At 44.8% G+C, this 22,783-nt stretch overlaps 1 protein-coding gene across 2 annotated transcripts in view; it reads left to right on the top strand.

Annotated features, from left to right (window-relative positions):
* The window catches only part of RPTOR (regulatory associated protein of MTOR complex 1), a 323,749-nt gene that overhangs the window by 188,500 nt on the left and 112,466 nt on the right, over window positions 1-22,783 (top strand). For both annotated transcript variants that reach the window (XM_027518037.1, XM_027518038.1), the window contains exon 7: window positions 7,326-7,385. In XM_027518037.1, coding sequence (XP_027373838.1) covers window positions 7,326-7,385 — 60 coding nt within the window. The remainder of the gene's footprint in view (window positions 1-7,325; window positions 7,386-22,783) is intronic.

Genomic DNA, 22,783 nt, shown 5'->3' with positions numbered 1-22,783 from the left:
CAGCATGCACTTTGTATCCTCAATGAAGCAATGAAGTTACAGAAAAATGGTCTCTGAAAAAAAATGAATAAATATTGAGATTGACAAAACATTACATCAAGATGCAAAGAGAACCAGCAAAGAGAAAGAAAAAGTTTAAGAAATCAAATTTAGTTCTAAAGTTTGTGACTTTAAAATTGGTCAGAAGTAGAAATACAGGAGACAGAAAGCAGTAAAAAAATAATGAGAAGCAAGAAAACTAAAACGGTGAAGATTCAACATGCAGATAATTATCCTTAAAATATGGACTAGAACACTTGGTAACAAAGCAATGTGTAAACATAAGCCATATTTCAATAAGTATAAGTTTTCTCTTTCTTCTCATGAAGTTACCACGACTGAGGTACCAAACCTGACAAATGCAGTGTGTATACACATGCAGATATTAATACACACGCACACATGTACGTAGACACACAATGCAGATGAATTCAAAATGAAATATTAGCACTTAGCATCCTGCAGTATAATAAAAGCACAAAAACTTTGGCCAAGTGAGAATCATTCCAGGACTGCTCTGATGACTTTCTGTTAGGCTGCCTATTAATATAATTCATCATCTTAATAGGTGAGAGGAGAATAGTTACTTGATAAAATTAAAAATGAATTTTAATAAAACTTTATAATAAAAATAGAAGAATACTTCCTTTACATAAGAGAAATTTTCTTCTCAACTATCATCCTGCACTAATGCTTCGATACTGTGTTTCATTAATGTAATTAGAACAAAGCGGGGATGTATACTAAGTGTGATTCATTTAACAACTTCTGGAAATGCTAGTCAATGTAATAATTAGGTGCAAAACCAAAGTGAAAGTATACATATTCTAAAGAGAAGGCAAATTTGCATTATTTATGTCTGGTCTGAATTTTAACTTTACACAATAAAAACCATTGAAAAATTATTAGCAATAACATGAACATTCAGCAAAGTGACTGATTACTAAGTGAACATAGATCAATACCATAAACCATAAAAGTCCAGGCTACCTCTGGGGAAGGGATGGTAGCAGATACCATGGTGGGGACACAGGGGACCTTTTAGATTTTGTAATGTGCTATTTCTTAATCTGGGTGGTGCTTACATTTACTTTATTAGTCCTTAAACTCACATCTGTATCTTGTATACTCTTCATATATGATATACTTTACAATTTCCTTAAAACTGTTACCCTTTTTAGATATTAAAAATAGCAAGGAAATTTGGGGAAGGAAGATAAATCTGATTCACAGTAGCAACAGTAACAATGACACAACATAAATGACCTAAGAGTATATTGGACATTTGTATAGAAAATTTCATAAAACTTTACTGATTAATATGAAAGGGTGTTTGAATAAATGAAGGAGCTGACCACGTTATTATTACATGGTGAGAGCCAGAAGATTAAGGGTATAAATTCTCCATAAATTAAATCATAAACTTGACACATATAGATAAAGTGATTTTAAAGGTCAAGTAGAAGGATAAATGTTTACAAATACCCATAGAAATTAAAAAAAAAAAATAAGATTTGTGAAAGAAAACTACTAGTTATTAAAATACATTTTGAAGGTTCAGGTAGAAAAAGAGCAGACATTCTAGTCAATGGAACAGAGTACAGTTCCAGAAACAGAATCTATATAAGAGTTTAACATTTGGAAAAAGAGTGAATTACTCAATATTCTTTGGGACACAGGGCTAACCATTTGAAATTTTTCTAATCCTTACCTCTTACCATGATAAAATAAATTCCAAATATACTGAGGTTTTAAATGCGAAAAAGAAAACACAAAAGTACTGGAAAAATTATTAGAATTAAAAAGCTGTAAAGGAAGTGATAGGCTTTATTTAATACTAATTCTAAGGTTTGTATGGCAAAGAAAGCAAAAAAACAAAACTTTAAAAAAAACTATGAATTGGGGGGAAATTGTGTAATATATAACAAAGCCACCCTCGGTTTTGTTAATGTATAAAACACTTTAAAATCAATAAGACAAGAAGGGCATAAACAGGCAATAAGCCAAAGAATAATACAAAGAACCGGAAAAATTATTAGCTGGTATTTAACCTCAATAATAATCAAAGCAATTCCAATGATGTGTCATTTCTCACCTATCAGTAGGACAGAGGGTTGTTTTTCTTTTATGTTGATAAACGCAGTATTTTCCAGAAGTTAAAAAGTGGATATATTCAGCTTTGATGTGACTGTAAATGACACTTTCCTCTGGAGAGCCATCAGACAATGGCTGGTCATTCAATAGGGGTACCCATTCATCAGGCAGTTCCCTTGCTACAAATACATCTTGAGGACAGCACACTCATGTTCATGAGAAACAATGTTCTGTGCATCAGCTTTTGTATTGTCCATGATATATACAAGGACACGTTACAGAATAGCATGTATAAACGACAGTATTTTCATATAATGGAATACCAGTCAGCAGGGGAGCAGAGTAAATTCATGAAACCAGCAAAAGCATGAATAAATACCTAAAGCATCATGCTGACTGGAAGAGGTCTTATACAAAAGTACGTACTCAGTGAGTCCTTGTATGTGAATCTCTAGAACCGAGGAGTAAAAATCAGTGGAAAAATCAGAGCAGTATTTACCCCTGGGGGCAATGGGAGGAAGTAGGAATTGGCTGAGAAAGGGCTAAAGAAAATTCCCTGGGATGTTGGTAGAAGTCCCTGTAGCAGCTTGGGTACACAGGCACATGCATTTGTCAAAACCCAGTGAATGAACAGTTAAAGATGTGTGCACATCATTATATGTAATTTTACATCAAAAGATAAAAAACAATGAGCAAATACTGAACGTTGGTTTGTGTGCTGAAGAATTTAAAGGGAAGTAAGTATACCACTTCCTCTGTCTCATGAAAAATGAGATGCACTGATGGATGGAGAAGCAGAAATGTGGTAAAACAAATGTAATCAAATGCTGATGGTGGAGCCTAGGTGGTGGGATCCAGGAGCTTAACTCTAAAATTCTTTCAACTTTGTTGAACGTTGGAAAATACTGGGGGTGAGGGGAAAGCTGTAGTGTGTATGGCAGATTCTCTTACGGTAAGAAACAAAAGCTAAACAAAACCCAAGTGTAGATGTTGATTGTACATGTGTGCTAGGCACAGTCGATGCAGAGGGGCAGTTGGCAGTGGGGTTGGGCTGCAGGACCAACTCCACTTTCCCATCGTCTGTATTGTTTGGGCTCTTCCAGGGACTGATTTTATTTTATCCCGGCACAAAATAAATCAGCATGGTTCAGTTTTCTGTAAGAGGTAAATATGAAAGTGTTAATTGTTATCTTAGATTTGGGGGTAATTTTCACTTGTAATTTTCTATACTTTTAATTCTTATGATAAATGTATGGGATTTTTTTCTAATTGGAAAAAAAATTAGTATATTTCCATTCTCAGAAACAATAGCATCCAGCAGTTATATGACAGTTTACGAAGTTACAGAGTTGAGTTTTCTTTTTAGCATCCATTAATTTGTTCTTCATAAAAATCTTGAAGCCAGTCACTTGCAAGAGCAACAGGAAAAAAAAGATATATGAAATATTAGGACTCAATCTTATACCATATTCACTTGGTGACACATTTATGGAGTATCAAAACTATGTGTTAGGGCAGCCTTCTAAGTGCTCGTGACACACTGATGGACACAGTAAAAGAAGTCCTTGTCCTCATTGAGCTTATCTTCTATGATAAAGACAAGCAATCAAAATATATATTAAGGTAGCAATAAATGCTATTTTTAAAAAGCACAGTACACGAGTAGAGAATGAAGGTGCTATTTTCTTAGGCTGGTCAGTGAAGGTAGAAGAAATCCAAGTAAAACAAAGGAATAAACCTTCCAGTTTGGGGCAAGAGGGAGCAACCTGTGCAAAGGCCCTGAGGTGGGGCTGTGCCTGGCAGATGGAAGGAGGAGAAAGTGTGTCTGGGTGACTGGAACTGGTTAAGCAGAGTGAGAGTGAGGAAGTGAAGTCAGAGCAGGGACTGGAAGCCCAGGGCAGGGCCTTGGGAGGCTAGGCAAGCACGCTGCATTTCATCCTGCATGGCAAGAAGCCTCTGGAGGGTCAAGATGAAATGAATTATCCCCGCATTTCCTCATAAAAGGTTTGCTCTGGCTGCCTGGTAGAGAATTCCTGGGAGAGAAGTAGGGAGCACAGGCAAGAAAGGAAGCAGAGAGGCTGTTCTGGAAAATGTGAAGGATGCTGGGTCCTGGCCTGGGGCTGTGTCCTCAAGGAGGTGAAGGACATAAGGCTGCGTCAGGAGACCTATTTGGTTGTCCCAATTGGGATGGGATGCTGCTGGCATCTCATGGGTAGAGGCTAGGATGCCACCCCCACAGCAAAGAATGATCTGGCCCCAGTGTCCTTAGTGCCCAGCTGAGAAACCCTGGCCTGGAGGGTCAGCAGGCAGGCGGTGAGCAGTGGTCAGGTGCTGTGTAACTTCCCCTGCAGTTCGGAAAGGGCAAGTCAGACAGAGAGGAGTCAAAAGTGGCCCAGCCTGTTGATGAGCTCCAGCAACCAGCACAGTGTAGTCAGCACTAAACGTCTGCCAGCTGTTGTGTTTATTGTTATAATTACTAATATCCAGCTTTGTGGAATTGTCGAGCCATTTTTATTGTCTCTGATTTTGCCTGATGTAGTTCTGGTGCAAAGGGAATGAATACAGGCTGAGGTACAGTTTTGTGGACTGTCAGTCACTGGTTCATCCATGCTGCTCATACCATATCATGCATATTTTAAAGTTGCATAGTGTCCCTATTTTTAATTTCTTCTTAACTTTATATTTCCAGCAGATTTATGATAATACTTATTTCCCAGTTAATTATTTTTATAAAGTCTAATTCCAAAATGTGGTCAACAATGAATCTAGTTTATTAACTATTTTTCTCTTGATTTTAGGTTAGAATACTTTCCATTGTGAATGAGACACTGAGAAAGTCTGGATTCTGCTAACTTCCTCCTGTTTAGCTGTAGATGGTTTAATTGACCTTGTAGTCTCTCGGCTATAGGACTAGTCATCTTTGACTTTGCTCCTGGTTTGGGGGGTGCAACTCTGTATCCTGAACCATGGTTGTAGCTCAGGCCACACCCCACAGTGGAAAGCCCCAGGTGTTCGTAGCCCCCCAGTGTGGCACTGGCTGTCCCTGTCTATGTGCATCTACTGGTGAGCAGGCGTGGAAATCTCTGCTCGGTGCCCTTCAGCTCTGATGTCCCCAGGGCTCCTTGGGGTCTGATCCCGTGCCTGTGCAGTGCCCAGGTCAGCCCAGGGTCCTAGGAGAGTTTGGCTCCTCCTTCCTAAGACTTCCCCCGAAGCTCTGGGCTTCTGATCTCCTTCCGGTTGAGCTGTGTCCCTGATGCTTTATGAATTGGGGAGCACGTGTGGGAAATACTGGTTAAGGTGGATCTTGTGCAGTTACTCTTCTTGTAAGGATCGTACCTTCCCTTTCTGCCTGAATTTGTTTACTCTTTGATGCTTTCAAGTGGTTACTTTTTATATTTTATCCAGAGCTTACTGTTGTTATTGACAAAAGGATTAGTCTGGTACAGACTATTCTGTCATTATAGGAATGCCGAGGTCCAATCAGTAAGCGCGTTGCAGAGGAAAAAACAGCAGAGCAGTCCTGTTTGCATAGGCCTCAGAATTGGACTGGAAGGTACATTTCCCGTAAACCATTTCCATCCACAGAGCGATCCTGATTCACATGGAGCCACTGTCAGAGCTGCCTGTGGGCGGTTGCAGTGATGTGTGGGAGCAGGCGGGCCGAGCTCTCCGACAGGGAAGCAAACAGGAGGATTTGTCCGAATGGACTGACCGGCCCTGTGGAGCATCTGGGCAGCCCAGCCACTTGTCCCCGAGGGAGACGGGCTCTGTCTCATTGGTGTTTCTGCTGCTCTGTGAATGGAGAGCACCGGCCAGCTCGGCCACAGCCAGAAATATAACTTCCTCTGTGGCTGAGCAAGGTGTTGCTCGCTGAAGCCGTGAGCCTGGTGGGGCTGGGTTCTCAGGGTTCCCCCATCCCAGCTGGAGGGCCAACATGTCAGGAGCCAGTTGCACACCAGACGCTGTCGTCATGGTCTTGTCTGTCATCTTCTGATCTCTATCTCTAAGGGTCTCTATCTCCTTGTCTTTCTCCCTCGTCCTTACCCATCCACTGTACACCTCTCACTTCATGTGCCCTGAATGTGGCCTGGTCCTTGTATTCATCCCCTCCCATGAGCACACTGGCTTTCTCCGACCTTCCTCTGCGTTTCACATCTATCTAGTGATACGGAAATGTGTTTTTTGGGTGTATTTGCTCTGTGCCTGCTTCTCTTTTCATAGAGGGGGTTATTTGTTCTTAATTTTTAAAGCAGGTGAATTAAATGCTTTAGATTTCTCCTGTGACCAATGCTAAGTTGCTTTTTCGCTCTTCGTGACCATTGATTCTGTCCTGCCGTGTGCCAATAGCCCTGACAGGAATGAAGGGATGGTCTTCAACCTCCTGTCAGTGCACACAAATTAAATGATGCCTGGCCAGTCCCCCAGTCCTAGTTCCCCCCCACCCACCCCACCCAGCCCTCCAGGATGGCTCTGCAGCAAAGATTAAGTCTCATAGCTCCTATGATTTTATGATAATTAAAATGATATGGACTTCCCTGGTGGCACAGAGGTTAAAGCGTCTGCCTGCAATGTGGGAGACCTGGGTTTGATCCCTGGGTCGGGAACATCCCCTGGAGAAGGAAATGGCAACCCACTCCAGTATTCTTGCCTGGAGAATCCCACGGACGGAGGAGCTTGGTGGGCTACAGTCCACGGGTCGCAGAGAGTCGGACATGACTGAGCGAATAATTGAATTCACTTTTTTTTGTCTTCTCCCACAAATTTCTTTTGTGTGCCTCAGGGTGGTTCACTGATCCTTCCATCACTCTCTCCAGCTTTACTTGCTTAAGAAGGAAAAATGGAAAAGTGGAGCCTGTTCCATCATCTGGGTGGAAGCTTTCTGTCAGGTGACTCTCACGAGGACCTGCCCCCAGCCCCGCACAGCGGGGATCTGCCTCACCACCCGTAGACTTGTTTTTCTCCTTCCACTGAAGACCTCCGGCTGCAGCTCAGTGTTCCTGCCCCTTTGAGAGGCTGCAGGGAGATTTTCTTCATAAACCTAAGAGCTGACAGAATTAAGAAAATCTTGGTTTACCTTTTCACTGTGGCAATCCCCATGCCCCACTTCCTCTCTTTGCTTTTTCTCTGGGACTGTTGTATTCTCCCGTTACATATCCCATTGCTGTGATTCACTGTCTTCTCTTTCTTTGCAGGTTCTGCATGCAGAAATGTGTTAGTCTGGTGCCTGGAGTCACACTGGATTTGATAGAAAAGTAAGTCAGATTTTAAGCTATTGTGGCTTCTGGTGTGAAGGGAGTCTCCATTTTTCACTCTTGGTTCTCAGAAGTACTTCCTGTCAGCACAGATGTTTCCCTTTCGTGTGTTCTTTTGTTCTCTGATTAAGGCCTAGTTTGTGATTGTTACATAGGACAAGCTAAATTTGGGGCCATATTAAAAGGAAAAGAGTATAACTGGAATCCTTTTGAACATTTAAAAATACTCTCGACACTGAACCAAAGCAAAAACATATATATCGTTACACATACAGACCAGTCATTGCACATAGAGACCACTCTGCTCCTCAACTGCAATAGTCAGATCATAGCTTAGCATCTTCCCCATGTTCCTCAACTTTCCCTTTCACCTTCTGCAACCTTCCATTTCCCCCACTCAGGGAGGATATAAACCCAGTGTTACGTTCTATATAAGGCAGGTGTGGTGGTCCCGGCTGGAGGGGTCCTTCATGAGGTGCAGTGGTTGCTTGGCCTCTCCTTGTCCCCCCAGGTCCTGGGGCCGGCTTGTCTGCTCCTGTCATGAGCCTCTTTGGGTCAGTACACCATCTCAGAGCTTTAAACTTGACCTGCATTTTATGTTTGTTTGCGCGTTCATTTCATTCATCCCAATTCACCTAGGTAGCTCCTAACACTTCTTCTCTGAACCCCATTTCTTCTAGAATTAACGTACGGACTGTTCCCTAAGTCTTGATATACAGAATCGTGTGGTAAAGCAGAAAGGCCCGATTTTAATTATTAACCTCAGGTAGAAAAAGCAAATCTTCTAGGTTTCTCTCCTGGAAGACAACTTGCCTGTGTGTCAGGGGAAATGCACAAGAATATTATGCCTGAATGCCCACCGCAAGTGCACTGTGGAATCGATCACATGCGTTCCCCACGGGAGAATACAGAGTGTGGTGGCTGCACTTGCATCAACAGGGAGCGGCCTTTTGTTAAGAGACTGACATGACACCCACCATGGGCTGCAGAACCGTGCATAACTCTCTGTGTGTGAATACATATCAACAAGACATGAAATAAAATATTTGCACTCCACTCTGGGTAGGAAAGTGGAATTTGGAGCAAGAAGCAGGGAGGAGCAATGTTAAGGAACTGTTTTTCCATCTCGTTTAATTTTTTTATAAGAATATAGATATGTAAAATATAGGTACAAATAAATTGAAAAGAAAGAACCAACAAAATATAATCAGGTTACCTGCAAACAATTCATTGAGTATAATTCCTTTCATTAAATTTTGGATAAATGTCTTAAGGAAATCATGTGACTGGTCACTGCATCTGTTTACTTCAAGATGCTTTTGTCCACAAGCAAAATGGGGTATTGTGACAAGAAAGAATTAGCGTGACATTGATCAGTGCCAGCAGGACAAACAGGAAGGCCTGTGGTCCTTCTGCTTAGAGTGGGTCTTGGTTTCCACTGACCCACAGTTGAGGAGATTTCAAAGCCATTGCTGGAAAGGCAGTGCTGGCCGAGGCTGGGAGCAGGGAGGCGCTGATAGATGGGCACTGCAGGCTGGAGGGGAAGCAGCGGGACTTGCGGTTGGGACTGATACCAGCAGCAGAGTGGTGTTTGGGGCGCAGGCTGTGCTGGCTCGGTCAGAGCAGGGAGCACAGACTTCAGTGTGTCATGTTCACAAGGATCAGGGAGGGTTCAGGCCTGGCTGTCTCCCCCACAGTGTGTAATACAGAGTGCACCCATGCTTCTTTTCAAAGTCCTGCTGCTCTGGGCAGATGCAGCTGCTGGTTTTCTCCACATCGGAGCTCTGGTGCTCTCAGGGTTACATGGTGGGGAGAGCGCGTTGGTGGTCTCGTGTCCCTGTTCCCATCTTTGCTGGGTGGCCCGTGCTCCAGGGGTCAGTGTGGCCAGGAAGCAGGGGGCTGGGTGGCTGGGTGCTGAGTGCTCTGTTAACCGGCCTCCACGATCGCCCCGTCCTGGTCACACTCACACAACTCACTTCTAGAGACAGGACTCAGGGCCTCTTCTCTCAGGGGAACTGCTCCTCCCTGTTCTAATCCAGCTTCACCTCTAATAAGGACTGAAACCGAGAAAACCATTTACAAGTGCTAGGCAAACAAGGCAGCCATTGAGAAACAAACGTCACATGGAGAGAAGCTGAAAAATAAGAAAGGGTTGGACCAGCCTGGTCATCCGGCATGTTTGGTCCAGTTCCCTGGTGAGATTTCAGAGTTTGGAAGCCGTCCTGTTAGCACTCATTCACCAGTGCTGCTGCGCTCTGTCTGTGGGTCTGTACTTTCCCCCCATTTCTGAGTGCCAGAGCCTCCATCACCTGTACCACAGATCACCGTAGACTTGTAATTCTCAGATAAACCATTAAAACTGTGATAAAGTTACCTTCTTTCCTAGCGAAGTGACTTCTGCTGGCTCGTTCAGACAGTTCTGAAGAGGAATCTGGCGTTTGGTTTGCTTCAGCTTCCTCAGTGGCACTCCCACCTGGTGGTGTCAGGCCAGCCTGGTAGCCAGGTGTCTGGACGTCTCTCTGTGGTCTTTCCTGTACACAGGCCCTTGCTCTTCCAGACTTCCGTGTCTGAACAGCCAGCTCTCATCCCGTCACGTTCTCAGACTTAAAGTGTGCATAGCACTTGACACCCTAAGCATGATCCACAAAAGAAAAAAATTGACAAATTGAACTTCATCAAAGTTTAAAATGTTTACTCTCTGGAAGACACTGCTAACAGAGAGAAAAGACAAGCTGCAGACTTGGGGGGAAATATTTGCAAATCACATAGCTGACAAAGGACTTATATCCAGAATATATGAAGATATCTCAAAACTCACTAAAACAAAACAAAAAAAATGGACAAGAGACATTTTACTGAAGAGGGTTTGAGGTTGGGGAGAAACCTTTACTCACAACTTAAACTGGCTAATGAGGATTGAAAAACAGAAGCAGACACCTCCTATATATGATAAGATTTTAATTTTTTTATCAAGTGCAATTTTCGTAAATCACGACTTCAGAGTTTGTAGCTGCCCGTGTTCCCAGAAAACACCCAGTGTTGGCTCCACCCTCCCGAGTGCTGAGTGACTTTCTCAGCTGGCGGTTGTGACTTCCCGTGGCCCTTTGAAGGCTGGCTCACAGTGTCCTTTCTTCTGCGTCAACCCCTGTCCTGTCCCAGGCAGTGCTACAACGTTGGTGAAATGCTGAAAAATTGGGTGTCTGTGTGTTTTAATTTAAAAAGAAAAACATCATTAATAGCACTCTCAGTGGGAATGGGGGCAGGGAAAGGGGGTGGTGGAAGACTGCAGACAGACAGACGTGGCCAGCCTCACCCTCAGGAGTCACACTCACTGGGCGCACAACTCTCACCCCTGCATTTGTCACCATCGCCCAGGGTGGATTGAGGAGCATGTGGTCAGCTCTGTGGGCGTCAGCTCACCCCCACAAATACTTTCTGTTCTCTCACCACTTTCCCGAAGCTGCACTGGGAATAATGGTTAATACTACTTTGCATTTCTGAAGCCATTGGATTTCTGATAAAGACTGAGGTGGGAGGGGGTGGTTCACGGAGAGAGTGTCTTTCATACACCAGCCCCAGCCACCATTGGGTGAATGCCACCACACAACTTTTGGAAAATTGTGTAAACAAGTCCAACAGTGCAGTTTAAAAAGAGATCATTCCCATACCAGACAAGTTTGCATTTTATAAAAGCTTGTTGTCCAGATTAACTGGGATAGGCTATGAGCATCCAAAATGAACCATACTTTCTTCCCAAATGGAACTTCATCTGAGTGGCTGGTGATGGTGGTGACAAAAAGTGAGTAAGAATAAGATATTTTAGAAACCTCAGAACCTCTTTGTTGTGAATAACTTTTCAAGGTACAACGGTTTGGGTCTGAGTCATTGTTCTTGGAATACAACTTAGCAAACATACAGTTCAGGTGAGACCCATACACATCATCGTTTCCAAGAGGAGGTCTCTGTACTCAGAGAACCTTCCTGGGGAAGATGTCTCATTATTTTCACCCATCATCATTTTCTGGAGACTTGTGGTCAAAATACGCAGCTCTTGGATGCAGCAGGCTCTCGGTGTCTGCATCTCTGGGGCTGTGTTTGGTCTCCACTCTATGTGCTGGGGCCACTTGGGGTTCCATCAGGATCATAACTCATTGTGATGTTTACCTTCCCGTGAATGAAGCAGGTTCGCGCGGGAGCTGTCCTGTGCAGTGATTCCTTGCTCGCTGTGCTGAGTATTTGCACCGCTGCCACAGGCCAGGCTGTCCCAGCTGCTTTACCCTTTGCCTCCGTTTCATTTGCAGTGCCCTCCTTGGATGGCCATTCTCACCGTATCAAGCACTCTTTGTCCAGTGGATGCCCATCCTCTGCACAAGCGCTTCTGCTTTTGGGACGAGGCCTGTGACTCACCTAAAGAGGTGCAAGGGACGTCCAACAGGGTGTCATGGGCACTTCTCCCCAAAAGGCTCACCGTCACTCCCAGCAAAAGCCACTGAGCTGGTGGAGCCTTTAGGGGATGAAGTGAGAACCGCACGAGGACTTCCAGTGCATCTCATTTGTGCGTCTAGATTAATTGGCAGGATATAACTTGTGCTTAGTTACAATTATAGGATCAAACAGAAATTGGCTTTTTTTGCTCAGTTCCTTGGTCCTGTTTCATTTATTCTTTAGCAGCTCATTATTGCTAATGAAATCCTAAGCACTGTCGATTGGTGGGGGAGAGGACAAAACTCCATCAACAAGGAAGCACCTAAGAAGGCGTTGCTGTGGGGAGAGTGTTTCCTGCATGGAAGGTGGGATAAACCTGTGTTGGGGGCTCCTGGAGACACATCAGCAGAGGGTTGGGAGGGCTGCCACTGACATGTTGCTGGTTTCACGAGTGTCTTAAGGCATTTTGCATCCAGTGTGACTCTCTGGTTTCAGCTCACCACATGGAAATTCTTGAACTTGAGACCCTCTTCATTACCCCTAAATGTGAGGGTGACTCTGGTCACTGTACCACCTGATTAGAGTGACAAGTCACAACACAGAGATAAAGCAAAACCAGAAGGACACTGGGTTGTGTTGTTGAGTTTTGTTTCCCTCCCTCAAGTTTAATGACCTGCAGAAAATAAGGATAATATCCATCTAGTCTTCTGACCGCCCCTTTCCTTCCCCGGGTGGTGCTGGCTCTGAGTGTATGAGGGATGGTCCTGACAGAGCTGGGTGAGTAGCCATGCTGAGGCCTGGCGTGCGTGGACTGGGATGGCGGGCATGTGGCCTTAGCCCGCCGGCCTCACCTGCCACTCCTTCCCCTGCGTGTGGCTCTGTGTATACCCTGGTCTCCAGGGCCACCTGTCCTTAGGACCGGAGCGGGCTCTTAATGTTGGCGTGAGCTGGAGAGGGAATCTTGCTCTGCACGCTGCAAGACTGGCAACACCATCCAAGGATCCCCGAGAGTTTCAGGGTCAGATGTGGGGTCTTGAAGGTGGCGCTGGGCTTCACCTGTATGACCTGCCTTTCCAGCCATCTTCCAGCACCTTCTGTAGCTGCCCCTAAACGGTCAGAAATGCAGCCCGATCCTGTCATCACCTTCTTCTTTGCCATCACTGGAGAAATTGATTGAAAACTTTCACACTTCTGAATTGCTGTATGGTAATTCTTTGATAAATGTGGTTTGTTTCAAACAGCTGCCTCTGTGCAGCAGCTCAGCATAAGGTTCCCCAGGATATCAGGGCTTAACCCCTTCCCAGCCTCGGCCACCTTTGTCAGATGTGCAAAACGTGTTGTTTAGAGTCTCAGCACCAGACCAGAGGAGGAGACATGGGTGGTGTGTGTGTGTTATAATTATTTAGCAATCTTTAAAGCTAGGGAAGGAATTTGTTTTCTAATTAAGCTGCTGTGTCTGGAAGTAAATTATAGTGAACCTTCTCTGAGAAATCTCCCGATTTCTAATTATCTACGTGAACCTAGCAGCCTGATGAATAGGCATGTTGCCACTGCAGTACATATTTATATTCTGAATCCTTTGAGAGACTGGCAATAAGATCCATGCTTGGAAATTAAGGGACATTTTTCAGCCCTGAAACAAAGTAATGAAACGCTTAAACAGTGCTAGAAATATTAGGGTACTCAGAAGGCTCTGGGGAATCAGAAAGACGAGGAAGCTATTCCATAAGGCTGTTAGTTAGTATTCTGATCACTGGAAGCACAGAGCACACCAAAAAATTATTCATAATTAACATCTATTGTGTAAACAGCATTTTTAAATAGCTAACAATCCACCGTCTTAAATAAAATGAGTTGCTGTGTCCTGCTTCCTCAGAACCTTGAATAGCAGTTTAGCCCCTGTTTAGTCCAGAAGCAGGGGCTGAAGATGAGTTTGGATTTGGGGCTTGATTTTCGCTTTGATACCTCGAGCAATTTTTTTTACTTAACTATGGTCTCCATCTTAAGAATCCTGGTCTCATGAGTCCTGCTTATACAGTGAGGAAGAGGTCACAGGGGAGGAAGGTGAGGGTGGGACAAATTGGGAGATTAAGACTGACATACATACACTACCGTGTGTAAAACAGGTAGCTAGTGGGCACCTGCTGTAAAGCACAGGAAGCTCAGCTGTTGCTCTGTGATGACCTAGAGGGGTGGGATGATGGGAGGGGGAGAGAGGGAGGGAGGTCCACAAGGGAGGGGATGTATGTATGCATGTAACTGATTCACTTCACTGTACAGCAGAAACTAACACAACACTGTAATTATACTCCAGTTTAAAAAATACATGGATTATGGCTTAAGAATATAGGGTAACCCAACGATTCTTTAGTTGAGAGTTAAGAACAAGAATAGGTGATATTTATTGGTCACCTGCTGTGTACCAGGTACTGTGTTAAGGGCATTACATGTATTCAGTCTGTTCATTCCTGGAGCCTTTCAAAGGGAGGTGCTATTACTGTCCACATTCCAAAGAGACTGAGGCTCTCGCGGCAGGCAACTAGCCAGCCCAGTGTCTGTGTAGGCCATGCTGGATGGTCTGTCCCAGCATCGCAGCAGGAAGGGAAGCGGCATCCCATGGGGCTAGTGTGAGCAGAGGGACTCAGCCTGGTGGCAGCCCATGCCTGCCACCCCAGGCTCAGTAGCTGTGATTAGAATTACTCCACTGTCAAGCCAGAATTGTACACATGTATTATGTTTGAAAGGAAAACTATCAAAAGATACAAGTCTTAATTCAAAAAGTACCTTTCTTTCCAACATAAATATATTGTATTGGCTGGTTGAAGGTGAAAATCAGTAATTCATTAACGCCTGCCAGTCACTGAGAAGATGAGTAATGATTCACTGGCAGCTAATTTGGAAATGAAGTGGGGAAAACAAATCCCCAAGAGACGGCACAAGGGGCGAGAATGTGAGTAATTGGCGGAAATGTGGAAACACTGTGAAGGAAGAGTCACAGGTCCTCCCAGCCCCGCGAGCAGGCGTCAGTCAGACATCGATCAGCCTGGCCTTGGAGCGCTGCCTCTGGGGCGAGTGGCTGGACTAGACCCGGCTTTTCTGCCTGTCGCTACAATCCTGCTCAGGTCAGCAGGGGAAGGGGAGCTGATCCCCACACCCCATATGGTCCCCGTGGCCTGTGCTGATCAGCCAGCATGAAGGAGGCTTGTCTGGGAGGAAGTTGTAGATGAGCTGCCCAGGGAACATGAGAGGTTCCCGGGACCTCCGTGGGGCGCCTGCTCACCGCCCAGAGCATCCATTTCCTTCTCTGTGGGACTGAATCCTGGCTGCTCGTTATCCAAACAAAGGCTGCAAAGCGCCGCTCTGTGGCGTTCATTTCATCTCCTGATGCCCTGGGCGCCCTCCTGGTGTCCTGAGGAAAATGTGTCTGCGAGTCTGTAAAGAATGCGTCATCCCCAAGACCCAGGGATACAGATGGTGGTGTGGGTGGCTTTTCTTAATGGAAGGCGGGTGTCAGGCGTTGAGAGGGGAAAGTCAGCGGGGGCGCGGCGTGTGCCTCCAGTCTCTCGGAGATTGGCCTTCCTTGTGGCGACTTTGTCTCCTGAGGCTTGTTGGTGCTCCGGAGACACTTATCACAGCAGGCCCGCGATGGAGGAGGTGAGGCTGAGTCAGTGCCTCACCTTACTTCTGTCCCTACTGAAGCTTGCCCTGTCTCCCTCCTTTCTTGGGCTACTTGCCGACCTGTCTCCAAGAGCTTGTTCAGGTCCAGCTCTACACCACAGTCCTCTCCCTCACAGCCTGGCAATGGGCTCCGTTTCATTGGGCGGAGAGGGAGGAGGCCAGCTGCATCAAGCAGTGGGCCCTAAGCCTGTCTCTCAATACAGGACTCGGAACCCTGCTGTCACCATGTTGGCACAGGCCTTGGCGCACCCCAAATGTCCAGCTGTCCCTATCAGTCCAGGGAGTGACTGTTGGCACCATCTCCGTTTCAGCCCCTGGAAACCACGATAAAAGGAGATTGAGTGACTTGTTCAATAAGTGGCGGAGCCAGCTCCTGCCTGCTCCGACCACCACACCCCCTGGTGACTGCACCGGATTTTCTTTCCAGAGACAACACTTGCCCACTCTGATCTGAGCACATCATCTGAACTAGAAGCCAATGAGTCACACATGAGATGCCTGCTTTTGAGAAGGGCATCTGAGATTCTGCTTCCCTGGTGGCTCAGCTGGTAAAGAACCTCCTTGCCAATACAGGAGATGCAAGAGACTCAGGTTCGATCCCTGGGTCAGGCAGGTCCCCTGGAGAAGAACATGGCAACCCACTCCAGTATTCTTGCCTGGAAAATTCCATGGACAGAGGAGCCTGGCGGGCTTTGGTCCATGGGATCACAAAGAGTCAGACCCAACTGAATGGGTGCCCACATATACACACACACATTCTGAGATTCCAGGCTTAAAAACACCCAGATATCTCTCTTGGGCTGCTCATTCATTGATTCAATGAAGGGTTGGTGTGTGGCCTTGCATTCTTACTGGGAGAAGGAAACATGAAAGCATAAATTTAAAAAATACGCAATTACAAAGGAAGCTATAACATAGTGACTGGTGCTTCTCTGAGCAGATAAGAGGGGTGTCTGGAGAGTGGTCTTACCTGGCCAGAAAGAGCCAGCCAGGCGAAGTGGAGGGGAGAGTCCCAACCGGGAGCCAGTTGTGCTCCAGGTGCAGCCCTGGAATGGTATTCATCGGTCTCAGTTCAGTTCAGTCGCTCAGTCGTGTCTGACTTTTTGCGACCCCATGAACCGCAGCACGCCAGGCCTCCCTGTCCATCGGTCTAGTATTTAAAAGTAACGCACTTAGTGGTTTCAAGGTGGCCTCTTAGGGTCTGACTCAATTCCCTGCATCACACAGGGGAACTGATCACTTAAAAGCTTGGTTGGTACCTTAATTGGAAGTGGAGCTAGACCATTTCCAATTGCAGTTGCTGGGTTGTGTGAGTATGCAGTGACATTTACTCTCCCACGCCATCCACCGGCAGGTATTGGAGTACCGGCAATGTGTAACATGCGAGGTGCTGGGGGGTTGATGATGTAAAACTAATAGTATATGAGATGATGTGTCCTCTAGAGCTTAGAATCTGACTGGGGGGCTCGGGTTCATATATGTAGAACCTTTAACAAGGAAGGCCTGAGCTCAGTAGCCTGCAAGCCTCTTAGAGCTAAGAGATTGGACTGGATACTCAGTAAGAGGTTTATCTCCTCTCCTGTGTAGACAGTGTGTAGGGGGCAGTCAGTGAAGGCCTGTGAGTGGATAGCAGTCCAGAGAGGAAAGAGCCTCGGCAAGCTGGAGGTTCCAGGGCCAACTTAATGAAAGAGGACCCATGGGCTGGGCTTCACAGAGGAGGCAGTATTTGGTTCAGTGACGAGGAACACAGGCCATGCTTTGCTCTGTAAGTCTGTTAACCACAGTGTTCCACCAAAGAGGGTGGTGGTACAAAGCCTGGTGGACATCCTGTGTTTGTCAGACGGAGAATGGGTATAACTGGAAAGGAGGGCTGTCCCTGATCTTATCTGAAGAAGGTGATCAGCTGGTCTTCTTGCTAGATCTTTAAGATTATTTCCTTGGATGATGTACCAGGTCAATTTGGTGTGCTGTGTGTGGTATCTTAGAGCTGTAATGCATTGCCTTGTACCACCAGAATCGCAGTCAGAATTCTGCTCCAGGTAGTAGGAGCCTGTTTAGATGTGACAGCAGCAACAATTGATCTCACCTGTGCACATTCTTCATGTCGGCACCATTCTTCTGCTTCAACAAGGATGCATCTAATAATTAACCATAGATAGTAGAGCAAAACGATCAAAAAGTTTTCAGAAGTTCAGATCAACCATGATAATACTGTTACTAGAAATAATGAGAGCACAACTAAGAATTTGTTCATATAAGAAAACTTTAAGGTGGACCCAGTACTAGAATATAAAAAGGTCTTGACAGGCTGAGGAATGAAATGCAGATGATCAGAATTATGTATATAGAACTCACAGTAGTCACCAGAAATCACATGTACAAGTATGGGATTTGAAAAGTCTGATATGGAAAAAGTCAGGATTTTAGTAAACTGAATTTAATTTGGGTCAACTTCTCAAAATGACTGCTCAAAAACCAGAAAAATCTAGAGAAGGAAGATGATAGACCCTGAAGGGACAAGGTGGGATGTGGAGTGGGCGGCCAGGTGAGAAGCACTTTAAGGAACTGGGACACTTAGCCTGGAGCAGAGAAGACTCTGGAATGACAGGTAACTGCTTTTGATAATGGAAAAGCCATGAGATTCAGGTAAATTACACATATCTGTTTGGTATCAAGAAGTGCCAGCGTCAGAGCTGCCTGGCAGGAGCTTCAGGGAAAGCAGTCTTGGTATCACGAAGAACTGCCCTGTGGTCAGAACCCCCAAGACAAGATGGGCAGTGGGGAGGGCACACCAGGTGGAGCGAAGGCTGTGAGGTGAGGTGAACCAGAAGGCGATGAGTAAGGCCCCTCGGACCGAGGCAGCAGTTTTTGTGATGCTGGGAAAAGCAAGAAACAGATGACTTCCAAGTGGGAAAAAAATCTACCTGTTTATTAAGGGAAAGAAAGGAAAAATGAAAGTTCACAAAAGTGAAAATGTGCTCCATATAATTACTTAGGTTCTCATAAAATTATTGTGTTTATTATATTAAACTTAGGGGTTGACAGTATTTAGGCAAACATTTCTGATTTAATTTGTTTCAGAACTTGTAGGGATTTTGTTTTAACGGCAAACAAGTTGTTGTTTAGTCGCTAAGTTGTGTCCGACTCTTTGCGACCCCCATGGACTGTAGCCCACCAGGCTCCTCTGTCCATGGGATTTCCCAGGCAAGAATGAAGGGGATTGCCATTTCCTTTTCCAGAGGATCTTCCCAACCCAGAGATCAAACCCTTGTCTTCTGCATTGGCAGGCGGATTCTTTACGACTGTGTCATCTAGGAAAGCCCAGCAAATAAATAGGAGCAGCTATATTTTCTGAGCCCTTACTTTGTAGCAGGTTTTGTGCTAACTTGTTAGGTTGTTAACTTACTCTACTTTCCTAGTTCCTGTGGGGCTAGGTATTACAGACGAAGTGACTGAGTCTCAGAGAAGTTAAGTAACCTACCTAAAGTCACACAGTGAGAAGCAGCAGACCCTGGAGGTTTCACACCCCAGTCCCTGATTCCACCCGCTCATCTCCATGCCGTGTGTACACTGAAGGATCTCAACATTCTGCAAGTTCTTGTGTGCATGTGGAGAGGAAGGAAGGGTATATTTTAGTTGGGTACACATCAGAAAAGGTCTTACAAGGGAGGTGGCCTGCATTTCATGCATCTAGGTGTCTGGTCTCCAAGGGCAAGGAAAGATGAGGGGATGTCACAGTGTAGGAGGAGTAACTGGTCACTGTGGCCCAGACTCCCAGGTACCTGGGAGGAGGAGGAGAGCTCACCTCTGTTTAATGCAGCCCTGCCAGGAAAACCTCAGAGGAGAGTTATCCTGGGAGATGAAGAATAGCAAACACAATCTGATTGTATTTGAAAGCTATTGTATATGTGGTGTTTGAACCAATTGACAGTAAGAGACAGAATTTCCAGCAAGGCTGCCTGCAGTCCTTCTTGGCACGAGGTATAGAGTAACCCTGGCATTCCAGGCTTTTCATGGACTAGAAAGGTCAGGATCAATCTCTCTGAAACACTTGGAGGTCTTACATCCAGGTCTGCTGCTGAGGAGGCCAGTTCCACCCTCCGCCTCCTCTTCTCCCGCCTCCTTTATAGAGAAGCTCCCTTAGAAGGGTGCCTCAGTACATTCAAGGAGGGGCGCCTGGAGAGCAGAGCCTGGAGGCAGAGGAGCATCTCAGAAAGGAAGTGCTCCCTGTCCGTCTGGACCAAAGAGAGATGCTCCCTGGGGCTTGTCTGGGTTTCACCTCCACCCCCTCATTTTAGAAGCTGCCTTTTCTGAATGTTACAGGCTTTTTAGCAGCTTTTCAGAGAACTCTGCTTGGAGGAGATGTCTGCTTGGCTCCTGGGCCTGTAGCTCTCAAGAAAGGGTTGGTCTGTAAGTCAACCTCAACATCCAGAAAGTCAAAGAAAATCCACTCTTTCAGGGAATGTTTTAAAAAGTAAAATTAGGTTCAGATTTGTTTCTGTACTCTTTAATAGAAAGAACCTGTTCTCCTGGTGTCATAAACATGTTCAATAAGCACATGAGAACCTGCTCCTTTTTTCTTTTTGACCTGGGTCTCTGTGAGTTCTTTTTGCAGCCTCCAGAGGGACTCGTGCCAGTACTGGTGCTGTTGTTGTCTGTGGCTCGAGTAATAGGCAATAGTTTATCATTGTGTAATAAATTCAGTAAAAGAGAGAGCATCTCCACTGTTGTATTAATAACTCCTGCTTACCACTGAGCCATAGAAATCGTCACTCCTTTCCCCCTAGAATTTTAAGATACATTTTTCTCCATTTGTTTCACAAGTAAAGATTGGCAGGCTTCTGTTCTGTGGGAGCTGTTAAAAGGCAGAAGGAAAGAGATGTGAGGGACAGCAGCGCTGCACACATAAGCCATTTGATTTAAAGGCTCAGTACAGATTTTTAAAAAATCATTAGGAAACAAGCTGCCTGTGTGGGTTTTAAAAAATACCAGTCAGCTTATTCAGAGGTCGAATTATGTAATTTTCTAATCTCTTACATCTCTCAGATGCCATGTTCACCATCAAACCATTTTGATAACCTGAGCCAATAGCTTCCAGGAAAAATTAACAAGTTAATTTAAGTCAACATTTTTTTTAAACTGCAGGTCATGGTTTATTAGTGTCTGTAAAATCAGTTTAGTGGGTCACAGCCTTGCATTAAGAAAAAGAGAAATGCATAGAGAATATCCTTGTTTTTCTAGCAACATGAATGCTCTCTGATCCTGTTGTTTGAATGTGTATACTTACACATATGATCATCTATATATATGTATCAGGTGACCATGCAAAATGTATTTCTTACTAGGAGTTGTGATCAAAGAAGTCTGAAAGCCACTTATGTTCCCTGAGGATGTGGATGTACTAGCTCCCTGATATCTGTCCTTGAGTAGTCAGTGTTCTTAATAGGTAGCTCGTCTTCCTATCAGTAATCCCTGTTGATGCAAATAATCAATAAACAATCTATAATAAGGGATAGAAGAGAGTTTTATCCAAGCCACACTGAGGACCATAGCCCAGGAAACACCCTCTTAGTAGCTCTGAGGAACTAGTCTGGAAGAACCATGGTTTTCAGCACCATGCTTTTTATATCTTATCAGAGTAAAGAACATATACCAACATGACAGGGCTATATCCCTTCAAGGTTTCAAAAGAGATATAGATTAGCACAAAGTGGACATTCTTTTGGGTATTGTTGTTTTTTTTTCCTGGCCAAGCAACCCAGCTTATGGGATCTTACTTCCCTGACCCAGGACTGAACCCTGGCCCCAGCACTGAAAGCAGAGTCCTAACCACTGGACCTCCAGGGAATTCCCTGGATACTGCATTCTTTTTTTAGTGGTTAAAGCAGATGTACAATGGATGATAAACAGGTCGTAAGACAGGCTGTTCTAGTTAACATAAACTTCAGGCCAAATTATGTACAAGCTGGAATGACTTACCCTTACCTCAATATGTGAAAATTTTCTTCTGTCATCCTAGATGCCAATTCTGCCCTCAGCCTAATACCATGTTATGGTCTCCTGTAATCTGCCACATTTTTAATTACTGTTGCTGATACATATACCTCAACTTCCTCCTCTCTTCTTATTCAGGAAATAATTTTGATGATTTATTGTCATTTTGCTTCAGCTCCATCTCTTCATTCTTTCTGGAGTTAGTTCTCCACTGATGTCCAGTAGCGTATTGGGTACCTGTCAACCAGGGGAGCTCATCTTTCAGTGTCCTTTTTGCCTTTTCATACTGTTCAGTGATCAATGCAAAGAAATAGAGGAAAACAATAGAATGGGAAATATTAGAGATCGCTTCAAGAAAATTAGAGATACCAAGGGAACTTTGCATGCAAAGATGGGCACAAATGGTATGGACCTAACAGAAACAGAAGACGTTAAGAAGAGGTGCCAAGAATACACAGAAGAACTATACAAAAAAGATCTTCATAAGCCAGATAGTCACTATGGTGTGATCACTCACCTAGAGTCAGACATCCTGGAATGCGAAGTGGGCCTTAGGAAGCATCACTACGAACAAAGCTAGTGGAGGTGATGGAATTCCAGTTGAGCTATTTCAAATCCTAAAAGATGATGCTGTGAAAGTGCTGCCCTCAATATGCCAGCAACTTTGGAAACTCAGCAGTGGCCACAGGACTGGAAAAGGTCAGTTTTCGTTCCAGTCCCAAAGAAAGGCAATGCCAAAGAATGCTCAAACTACCGCACAGTTGCACTCATCTCACACTCTAGCAAAGTAATGCTCAAAGTTCTCCAAGCCAGGCTTTAATAGTACTTGAACCGTGAACTTCCAGATATTCAAGCTGGTTTTAGAAAAGGCAGAGGAACCAGAGATCAAATTGCCAACATCTGTTGGATCATCGAAAAGGCAAGAGAGTTCTGGAAAAACATCTACTTCTGCTTTATTGACTATGCCAAAGCCTTTAACTGTGTAGATCACAACAAACTGTGGAAAATTCTTAAAGAGATGGGAATACCAGACCACCTGACCTGCCTCTTGAGAAACCTGTGTGCAGGTCAGGAAGCAACAGTTAGAACTGGACATGGAACAACAGACTGCTTCCAAATAGGAAACGGAGTACGTCAAGGCGGTATATTGTCACCCTGCTTATTTAACTTATATGCAGAGTACATCATGAGACATGCTGGACTGGATGAAGCTCAAGCTGGAATCAAGATTGCCGGGAAAAATATCAATAACCTCAGACATGCAGATGACACCACCCTTATGGCAGAAAGCAAAGAACTAA

The sequence above is a fragment of the Bos indicus x Bos taurus genome, chromosome 19 (genome assembly GCF_003369695.1).
Source record: "Bos indicus x Bos taurus breed Angus x Brahman F1 hybrid chromosome 19, Bos_hybrid_MaternalHap_v2.0, whole genome shotgun sequence".
NCBI classification, from domain to species: Eukaryota; Metazoa; Chordata; class Mammalia; order Artiodactyla; family Bovidae; genus Bos; species Bos indicus x Bos taurus.
Note: the sequence above shows the minus strand (reverse complement) of the source record. Positions and strands in the feature narration are given on the sequence as shown.